The sequence below is a fragment of the Jaculus jaculus genome, chromosome 1 (assembly GCF_020740685.1).
Source record: "Jaculus jaculus isolate mJacJac1 chromosome 1, mJacJac1.mat.Y.cur, whole genome shotgun sequence".
Lineage (NCBI taxonomy): Eukaryota > Metazoa > Chordata > Mammalia > Rodentia > Dipodidae > Jaculus > Jaculus jaculus.
The window spans coordinates 44,848,594-44,859,956 of NC_059102.1; the positions used below are offsets into that span (position 1 = coordinate 44,848,594).

The 11,363-nt window shown below is 42.5% G+C and overlaps 1 protein-coding gene across 1 annotated transcript; it reads left to right on the top strand.

Moving 5' to 3' along the window:
* Positions 1-1,678: 1,678 nt before the first annotated feature.
* Ankrd1 (ankyrin repeat domain 1) lies at positions 1,679-9,775 on the top strand. Its single transcript, XM_004653208.2, has 9 exons — positions 1,679-1,705; positions 2,576-2,755; positions 4,166-4,303; positions 4,450-4,557; positions 5,473-5,571; positions 6,970-7,068; positions 7,242-7,340; positions 7,460-7,558; positions 9,645-9,775. Exons 1-9 carry the CDS (start codon positions 1,679-1,681, stop codon positions 9,753-9,755), a joined length of 960 nt encoding a protein of 319 aa, XP_004653265.1. The 3' UTR covers positions 9,756-9,775.
* Positions 9,776-11,363: the final 1,588 nt, after the last annotated feature.

An 11,363-nucleotide genomic window follows, 5' to 3' on the forward strand; every position in this document is an offset into this window, starting at 1 on the left:
AAAATGCTTGAGGGGTTCGAACCCCCCCCCAAAGTAACCAAGTAGGGTGTGGTGATGCATGCCTCTAATCCCAGCACTCACTCGGGAGGTAGAGGTAGGAGGTGCCATGAGTTCAAGGTCACCCTGAGACTACAGAGTGAATTCCAGGTCAGCCTGAGCTAGAGAGAGACCCTACCTTGGAAAACCAAAAAAAGAAAAGAAAGCTTAAGGGTTACATGAAGAGACCATCAAAAGTGGAGTTAACTAGGAAAAGGAAAAGACCAAGACTGTTCCTTTATTTGTCTCTTTTTAAGGACAGAATATTATGGGATGTGAGCCCAAGAAAACCAGGTTTTTGGTAAGGCCCCCTTTGTCAGTGCTTTGGTTATCAGAAATATTCTGAAGTTTCTAGAAATACCAGCCACTTGCTGGTCATTTTAAGTGGGTAGTGAGAATGATAACCACATCTGGTTCAATGGTGAGTTTGAGGATAGACAGACACAGATTAAATTCCACCAGTACTCCCCTCCTCTCATTCTTCTCTCTTTACTGTTACCAAGAAAAATAAAGATTTTTAAATGACTCTGAATCTTTCACATGAATTACAAAAAGTAAATATTTTCATAATTTAATAGCTCAGAAATGAGAACTCAGAAACCAATATTTTTCCTCCTCTGCAAAGCAAAAATTCTGGCCTTTTTTAAAATTCAGGGCTAGGGACTAAACATGTTAGTCTACTGCATGATATAGTTCTATCATTGAGCTATGTCTCCTCTGCCTCAAATCTGCATTGTTATCAAGTTCTCTCCCAAGGCATACTTTCCCCCACAACATTTGAACACTTCATCTCAATGACAGAATCAAGGTCATGCTATTGCTAATAACCGACCTTACATATAATCTATCTGTGGACCACCCAGATCCCAGATCCATTTCGAAGAAAACATGCTCCAATTAGTATGCCATGATAGAACACAGGAAACATGTCATGTGCTAATTATGGCCAGTGACACCATGAAATAAAAGTGCATTGCTGAATGCTTTCAATTTCTTATAATGATGGTAAGGTGGCATGTCATGGGGCCATTTTAGCCTTAGACATCACTCCAGAGAATTCTAAACAGATATAGACAAGTGCCATCAAGACCCGGATCTTTCCTCTCAGCCTGTTTATCCACAAGAATAGGATGTCCTGAAGCAACACTTCCCCCAAGTGACATGCTGATAAGTCTAGTTATCAGAAAGATATTAGTAAGAGTGTGATACACGAGGCATTCACATTTTCTTGATAGGCTAGTCATATGAAAGCTGACAAAGAAGGAGAGAGAGCCAAAATGTGGTGCAATATTTACAGACAGCTGTCCCCTGGCTTCCCGATAAGTAGGATGACTTGCATTGCTGAGCGGTGTGGTCATCGCCAAAGGAACAGCCCTCTCACATTTCTTCCCAATTCACATATTCAGCATGATGAACTTGTCATCTCTTCCCTCTTGGGCTTCCCAGACACTGAGTCTGGAATGAAAATTCACCTGCCTCTGAGTTGGCCACTGGTGGGGGCAGGGGCATTACTTGGCTTCCCAGGTTGGAAGATTATCTCACCCAGCCCAAGCTATATAACTGGCTAGAGTGGACGAGCCTAGCAAGGCTTGCACCAGGTTCATTCCACAGGAGAAAAGCACATAGACTCACTGCTGCCAACATGATGATGTTGAAGGTAGAAGAGCTGGTAAGATACATTATTTTTGCTGAGGGAAAACTGGCTCATTTTAGATTTTATCTGAAAGTTTATATCCCTTTGTTGAGGTGTAAAGCAAAAGGAATCTGACAATGTCATGTATGGGAAGGTTAGTGCATGTGATGAGGCAAGTGATATGGGGAAGAAATCAACCTCTTAGTGATGAATTTTCTACATATTTCTTATTTATTTTCTTCTCCTTGGGTTTTATCACAATGGTACGGAATCACGTATGGTTATCAAAATGCCTTAGAGTAGAACTTTTATTACAAGAATATATGCCTGAACACTTCACAACTCAAGGCCAAGAGCTATCAAACTTACCTAAACTGGAAGAATTTAAAATAAGCACATTTCCTAGGAGAAATATGATTATGTTAATTAAAAATATATTGATGTGGGGCTGGAGAGATGGCTCAGAAGTTCAGGTGCTTGCCTGCAAAGCCAAAAGACCCAGGTTCGATTCTCAAGAACCCACATAAGCCAGCTGCACAAGGTACTGCATACATCTGGAGTTCATTTGCAGTGGCTAGAGGCACTGGCATGCCCACTTTCTCTCTCTCTCTCTCTCTCTCTCTCTCTGTTCTTTCTCTCAAATAAATAAATAAATAATATAAAAAGTCTCTAAAAAAAATATTGATATGTGTCAATCTGACTCACACCTTGACTTACCTAAAAGACCTAGACAAGCACCTGAATGTCATTCAGTAGCTATGGTCTGTAACCTGAAATTCAATAGTGCCTAGAGGTAGCTGTCACAAGAAAGAAAGGACTGAAGAACTCCTGCAGCATCCTCCACAGAGAATGGCTCCAGGATGGTCACTCTGCTTCTGCTCCTGCTGTCCTTCCCTTCCTTGTTAGGTCACAGGAAAGAAGAACAGCAATGGGGAAGCAGGAGAATTCCTCCCTGGGGATTTCAAAGATGGACAATATGAAGCTGCTGTGACTTTGGAAAAACAAGAGGATCTTAAGACCCTGCCAGTGCACCATGTGAGCCTGGGGGAGCAGCAGTGGAAAAGTGAGAAACAGCGGGAGGCAGAGGTGAGGACCTTCTCTGGAATCCACTAGTGAGAAGTTGGTGCTGGGCTGGGGGGGATGGAGAGTCCTTAGGGGGTGAAAGTTAGACTGAAGGAAAAGAAAACCTTTCTAATTATGTCGCATCACCAAACTTAAACCCTTAAAGAGGCAGTGTACATGGGACAGATTTGAGGAAATCAATACAATAACTTCTGGATTCTAAATCAATAGTTTAATGTGTCATGACCATGTGCTGATTGAAAGACCTAGAAAGATAGTCATATCCAGGAAATTTACAATGCCATACACTGTCTCATTATTCTCAAGCAAATGAAGATTTGTTTTTTCAAAAGTGCAAATTGGGGCTGGAGAGATGGCTGGGCTGGGGGGGATGGAGAGTCCTTAGGGGGTGAAAGTTAGACTGAAGGAAAAGAAAACCTTTCTAATTATGTCGCATCACCAAACTTGAACCCTTAAAGAGGCAGTGTACATGGGACAGATTTGAGGAAATCAATACAATAACTTCTGGATTCTAAATCAATAGTTTAATGTGTCATGACCATGTGCTGATTGAAAGACCTAGAAAGATAGTCATATCCAGGAAATTTACAATGCCATACACTGTCTCGTTATTCTCAAGCAAATGAAGATTTGTTTTTTCAAAAGCGCAAATTGGGGCTGGAGAGATGGCTTAGCAGTTAATGCACTTGCCTGCAAAGGCTAAGGTCCCAGGTTTGGCTCCCCAGAACCCATGTAAGCCAGATGCACAAGGCGGTACATGCATCTGGAGTTCAATTTTAGTGGCTAGAGGCCCTGGTGCTCCAATTTCTCTCTCTCTCTCTCTCTCCCCCCACCCCATAAATAAAAATAAGTTAAAAAAATGTTAATTGTGGTCTATGGATCATTGTCACACTGTGTTTGCTACCTGTAGGGACACAATCTGTGTTTCTGAGTGAATAGATGAAGAGAGCACTAGTAAGCAGCTGTCACTCTTTCAGAGATCTTGAGCAGCGGGCCACCTAAAAGAGAATTGCAGTGATATTTAAGAACATGCTAGGCCTTGTCATAGACTCTTGGGTTAAAAACTTTAGTTCTGAGCATGATAATCTCAGGTTTATTTAGAGTACTAGTTCCAAAGTCATCACTGAGAGACTGCATTGTAATTCCATTTAGTCAAGGGCTAATTGTAAATATATACTTACTTAAATTAAATTCAAACTAATTTAAATTCATTAAATTAAAAGTAGACCCCATCAAATACTTTGAATAAAAATTCCTAAGTCAAAGCCAAATATTTATTAAAAACTTTAATTTAAGTTAATTTTTTGCTCATGTTATTCACCAACTGACCTTGCCCAGACCTTGCAAATTTTGTTGAGATAATACTATAGTTAGAACTCCCCATGTCTTTGAAACACTTGATTTCCTTTTTAGCTCAAAAAGAAAAAACTAGAACAAAGATCAAAGCTTGAAAATTTAGAAGACCTTGAAGTGATCATTCAACTGAAAAAAAGGAAAAAATACAAGAAAACTCAAGCTCCAGTTGTGAAGGAAGCAGAACCGGAAGTGGTTGTAAGTTCTGCCTGTTTCCTAGCCTTGCTCACCTCTCCATGTTGCAAGGGGTGAGGATCATGGAGGGTTGGGCTGGATGCTGGAAAGTTCATGGCAATTTCCTTTTCCTTTCTTCTTCCTGCTTCTTTTTGAACCCCTGGCTTCAGACAGAGCCTGTGGATGTGCCTCGGTTTCTGAAGGCTGCACTGGAGAATAAACTACCAGTAGTAGAAAAATTCTTGTCAGACAAGAACACCCCAGATGTCTGCGATGAGGTAAGGCTAACACAACGCATGACAAAGCCTGGCTGTTTTTTTTGTTTGTTTGTTTTTGTTTTTGTTTTTTGGGTTTTTTTTTGCTTTACTGAAGCTTGGCAAATATTGAGCCCAAGTCTTTCCACCTGAAAATTCCCCAGTTATCGCCTCATCTGTCAGAGGCTCCTTCCCCAGGAAAAGAAATCTTCAGAATGGGCTGCATTTGGGGGGATTACTGATATAATTCTGGATGACTCATATGATAATAGTTTGCCTTAAACTTCTTATATCCTTGGATAGAGTTTGTAAGGCCAAGAAGTTTCTTTTAGAGACATGCTATTGTTGATTTTTGATGTAAATCAGCATTAGAAGGGAAATAGGGAAAGTGCAATTCAAGTTGGATCCTACCACTACTAGGCTATTTGCTTTTGAGTAGCTCATTTGCATTCTCTTCACCTGTAAACACAGGGCACCAGAGGGAATGCCTGTCTGGAGTTGCTTCAGCTCTATTTGCCTCACCAGTATGAAGCCAATTGAATCCATGCTCTTTAAAATGGATAGTTTTCAATATTCAATCTAGTAATAATTCTGGATGGATGGACACCATCTGATGCACTTGGCCAATGATACAAGAACAAGGGAGGCGCAGAATAAAGAAATGGAAATGTCAGCACTGAGATGGTTTGCAGGTTTTAAGTCCACGTCCCTCAATGTAGGTCTTTGAACACTTAGGAAGGTTTAGGGCCGGAAGCTCAAATTCTAGTCACAAGATAATTATTCCAGCCCTGAAATTCTAGGAAACTTTGACATTTCTAACTCATAAAGGAGCACTCACATTTCCATCAGTCAGGCCATCAGTGTCCTCAGCTTCATACCTCTTAAAGGATTATGCACATTTATATACGCGTTGCTATCTCGTTTTTAAATCTCCGACAGTATAAACGGACTGCTCTTCATAGAGCCTGCTTGGAAGGACATTTGGCAATTGTGGAGAAGTTAATGGAAGCTGGAGCCCAGATCGAATTCCGTGATATGGTAAATATATTTCTTTGCTTGGAAATGAGCCAAAATAAGCAAACCATATAAAGCTCAAGAAAACCTACAATGAAAAACTGGCCTGATTGGATTGAAAATTGATCTGTGAGAACTAGGCAAAAGCTCATTTTTTCATACAAAGGGAAGTAGGGTGATGAGGCGAGGTCATGTGGAAAATATTTTCCATACATACTGACAAGGAGAGAGTGTTCCAGAGAGGAGTAGGAAGTGAAAGCTGTCGAAGAGAATTCAGAAACCTCACCAGAGAGCTGGATCATTATCAAGTCAGTAGTATTCTTTGCCTTTCAACACCCATACTTCCATGAAACACAGCAGCCTGTGCTTGGCCCTGTAGCCGCCAGCAGTGTATGAGAATTTCTAGCTTCACACTTTATGTGATAGATGCCAATTGCCACAGATGAGATTTGGAGCCAGGCTGCACACTAAATGAATAGCATTTAAGACTTTAATAATTCAACTGCTATAAAGACTAGTATATACAGCATATTGTACTAACTGAAGATGGAGCTGGGAAAATACTTCATTTACTTAAATACAGCTCAATTTGACTTTATGACAAAATGGGGGAAATCCAAAAATCTTGGCCCAAACTAAATCCGAAGGTAATACATCAGAAAATTTCAAATAAATAAATTAATAATAACTACATAATAATAATAATAATAATATTAATAAAATGGTTGCATGGGGAGGCAACAAAATTTGCGAGTGAAATTTGGGAGTGTAGAGATATACCACACAGAGTAGAGAGATGGCCATCTCCCGTGAGTCACGGCAACGTGCAGTGGCCATGGGTGACGACAGCTGAGGTTTGGAGGCTGTTCCAATATCAACAGGAGCAGGACACCAGCAAGAGGCAAAGAGCCACCAGGACTGTAGATGAGGGGACAGATTCAGATGTTGGAATGTTATCAGACTTTTAAAGATCCATCTATGAGATGTCTTAGTGGTTATGACACTTGTCTGCAAAGGCTAAGGAGCCAGGTTTGATTCCCCAGTATCCATGTAACCAGATGCTCACGGTGGCTCATGTGTCTGGAGTTCATTTGCAGTGGCTGGAGGCCCTGGCATGCCCAATTCTTTCTCTGTGTCTATATCTGCCTCTCTCTCTCTCAAATAAATAAATAAAAATGATTAAAAATATCCCTAATGATACACATATATGAACACAAATTACACTTATAGGTACACACATATACACACGCACACACAAAACATTGGTAGAGAACCTCAGAAATAACACTGTAGCCTAGAACCAACCACTTAGTGTTATCAGTTGCCCTAGCAACCTCTGCATTCTCCTGAGACTTTGAAACAAAATACACAGGTTCTCTTTCCTATTGTCTCATTGTCCTGTCCTTTCACCTTGCCAAACAGCTTGAATCTACAGCCATCCACTGGGCATGCCGTGGAGGGAACGTGGATGTCTTGAAATTGTTGCTGAACAAAGGTGCAAAAATCAGTGCCCGTGATAAGGTACTTTCTTACCTGGTCCTTGCTTCCTTCCCCTCTACTTCCTCCCTCTACCTGTCCCATGAGGTCCTCTGGACGCACTTATTCTGTGGACACCTCAGCCTCCTCCTTGCACCTACCTTGGGGTCCAGGACAGTGTCCGCTGTCAATCACAGCATGGTTTTCCAATGTTCCAGCTGCTGAGCACAGCGCTGCATGTGGCGGTGAGGACCGGACACTATGAGTGTGCAGAGCACCTCATCGCCTGCGAGGCGGACCTCAATGCCAAGGACAGGGTGAGCAGATGGAAGCTGAACCCTATCAGCTTCATTGCTTCCTTGAAATCCACTTGGGCAAGCTGGGGTCCCATTTCCTAACTTAGCCCTACCACTCTTTCCTTAATCTGCTGCTCTAGGAAGGAGACACCCCCTTGCATGATGCTGTGAGACTGAATCGTTATAAGATGATCAGACTGTTGATGACCTTTGGTGCAGACCTCAATGTCAAGAACTGTGTAAGTTGCCAAATAAGGACACCATTTGCTTTTTAATTTTTAGAATGTCTTAAATATTTGAATATCTTCTCACCATGGAAGCATTTGTGTGTGGTGGTGGTGGGGGGGGGAATCTAGGGATAGTTTCAATGTCCCTGTGCATTTGGTCATGCTGTCAGAGACGGGGAAAGCCACAACTGCTGGTACTATCAATTCAGTAACTTATACATGCCTAGTAATTCTTTGAAAATTTAATCTTGAATAAAAGACCAAACTTGCTCATCTTCAAACCCAGAGGTTGATGAATTTCAATCTACCTTGGTTATTCTTGGCTGAACAGAGCCTGAGATAGGTAGGAATGTATATGACATATATAGGAATGTATATAGTAACCACCAGTCTTAAAATGTTCTAAAACTCCACAGTTGTCGGTGACTAAAATGAAATAATACCAAGCTGGGCAAGTTGCAGAAGTTCTTCTGTCCTTACAACAATGCAAGAAATGGACATTCCCCCTCCATGGGTAGCCATGCTTTTTCCTGACAGTGTTTTTCAGACAGTATTCAGCCATTCTCCATTTTGTTTTGTAAAATTTTTTGAATAAGCATATAGTAGTTTGTCATCATCTGCAGCTAGGGAATGTAAGCCACTTTCCCCTGTGGCTCTAGTTCCCAGACAAGTATCACCCATAAGCCTTACAAACAGAAAGGTATGGGTATATGTTCTGAATTAGTGATTTTTAAGATACTGCAGGGCTGAGAAGATAGCTTAGTTGGCAGTGTGCTTGTCTCTCAAGCAAGAAGACCTGACTTTGATCCCAGAACCCACACAAATGCCAGGTGTTGTGGATATCATTCTTGAGAAACAATACCTGAAGTTTTTCTCTGGCCTACACATGTGCACCAAACACACACACACACACACACACACACACACACACACACACACACACACAACTTTTAAAAAGATTTTGGTAGCTGGGCGTGATTGCACACGCCTTTAATCCCAGCACTCAGGAGGCAGAGGCAGGAGGATTGCTGTGAGTTTGAGGCCTCCCTGAGAGTAGTGAATTCTAGATTAGCCTGAGCTAGAATGAGACCCTACCTTGAAAAACAACAACAGAAAGATTTTGGAGAATCACTTTATAGAACAGATAAATGCAATTTTCTTAATGCAAACAATGACTTCCTCTGATGGAACATTCTAGCATTAAAGTGATAAGCAGCAGCTAGTGTACCCATAATCTCAGCAGCACTCCCAAGGCAGAGGATCTTAAGGCCAGCCTAACCTACTTGTGTGTATATGGAGGAAGGAAATCTGGCTTGGTGACAGGAACATTTACTGCTGCTGAGCAGATAGATGAATGGAGCTGCTTAAGACAGGAGAGTGCCCTACACTAGCTACTACAATTGATGTCAGCTAATATTTTTAATGAATAGAAATTATATTCAAGGAAGTTTCTAAAGCATCAGAAAATAAGATATTTTTCCCCCTCTAGGCAGTGATAGACTCTCAGTAGAAATAGTTACTAGCGGATTTGGGGAGAGGATACAAGGAACTAGGAAACTGAGAGATAAATTTCAAGCAAGTTGTGAAAGAATAGCTCCAAATATGCAAATAGGACCAAATCAATTGGAAAAATCTCTTGATGTCCAGTTTGACACCAGTTTAATTCTCCCACTAAAAAACCCCTCAACAGGTCTTTGAAACATGCTGAGCACCAGTGCTTACCCACTGAGAACTATTTTCCAACTCTATAGGATCAGGAGGGATCATGTCACCTCACAGAGCCCATTCTGCAGGGTTCTGGAGGTGTCTAACAGACATTTTGAATTTCAAAGTCACTTGGGACACTCTTGTCACTTAGTATTTGGGGGCCAGGGATTTTACCAATACCTGGTCTAGTTTCACAGAGGTTGGGAGAAAAAGCTAATAAAAAAAATACCAAAAGCATTCCCATGAAAAGCCGCGGAGGGCTGATTTGAACGAACTGCAGAGCCGCCCACCATGGCAACCATGTCGTGAGGTGACAACACACCTCATCAGCATAGTGTGGCTGACAGACAGATACCTCTGTCTGCAAGTCAACTTCCCTCTTCTTCTGCAGGCGGGGAAGACCCCGATGGACCTGGTGCTGCACTGGCAGAACGGAACCAAAGCCATATTCGACAGCCTCAAGGAGAGCGCCTACAAAGCGCCGCGCATAGCCGCTTTCTGAGCAGACAGTCTCTTTCAGGAGCTGCTCGCTCGGGGAGGAATTTCGAAGGCACAGCAAGAGCAACCAGTGATATGACGGAGATGCGGCTTCTGTTCCTCAGCTTGTGATGAACATCTACTTAAAGAGGGGGTGAGGAAGCACAGGGTTGTAGGCATTGATGTTTCCTTGGTGAACTCATCATGCTTATTTATTCTCATTTATTTATTTACTTTGTAACACTGATATTCAGATTTTCATGAGCAAGTAAAAGGACACTTTCAAAGCCTTTCCCTAGGTAGTTCTCAAACCATGTGAGTATCTCATCAATGTCTGCGTGCCTAGTGTCCTCACGTAAGAGATGCCCCCGTGTGTTTAAAGGACGAGGGCCGTGACTGCATATTGTACTGCTGGTATTTCAATGAAGCAATGGAAGGCGTGTGGTCACAGGGAAGAGAACAACAGAAAAAAACAAACAAACAGTTCCGTGGAAAGGACAGTGAAGCCAGCTATTTCACCCTCCAGGCTTGGTTTGGTTTCATTTTTTTTTAAACCATTTCACACAATGTACTACCTAGGTGAAGAGAGTGTTAGGAACTTAAGTGCAGGGCGCCAGAGGGAGAGGCCAGCGGGCCCATGCTGAACTGGGTTTGATGAAAACAAAAGTGCAAAAGGAGACGTAAACTGTAAATGTGTAAATGTACATTATGCTGTATGTATATTTTATATTCATAATAAAAGCAGACAAACTCTAGACCTCCTCCTGAGTTCTTTGTAAGCAGGGTGGGACATTCTCATGGTAAAAAGGCCATTTAGGAAAAATTTTTTTCCCCCATTGTTTTCCAGTTTGGCGGGGTAAGAAATGTCCTGCTCAAACGGTACTCCTGGTATTTGATGTGTACACTTAGGGATCTCGTTACACCGCGGGATTGGATCCGACTGTCACAGGAGCCTGTGACAGGGAGGCGGGAATGAGGTGACCACAGCGCTGGGCTTCTAGAAGCCAGGCTGAGGATTACAACCCTCGGTTCTTCTGCTCTAAACGTGTGGAAAAAGAGACCCCTGGTGGGAAGAATTATTACTGCATGTCAAACAAGTGCTCCCTAAGACTCCATCAGGGCTTGACTCACTCATCAGGGGCTTATCAATCATCGTATTGTGGACAGGGGCCCTCAGGGTCAAAGGCCTCCCACAGGAGAACATTTCGGGTCAATGGCTTTTGACCCCCAACGAGAGTGGCTTGGTTGCTAGATGCTAGGCGAGATGCTAATGGCTCTGCTGAGCCAGTGAGAAAAAAAGTAGAAATAAACAGAGTACCAGTCTGCAACAGGTAGAATGAAGGGCCAGCACAGGGTGCTATGGGTATGTAGGGTGGAGGCCCATATTTGATGGGGATGAAGGGTTTAATGGCTTCTTGGAGTTGGCAACCTTCAGCATGGCTCTGAAGACCAACTGGATCTATTCAGAGCATTCCAGGCGCAGGAGAGCACAGGAGGGGCAAGAGGTTGAGGGATGTTTGGGACTTGAGCAGACGATAGGACACTACTGGCTGATGGAAGCTAAGGTGAAGGCCCAGCCCTTCGGTCTCCTCATCCTCACTGCAGGTGAGACTAGAAGCTTGCTCCTCTGCCA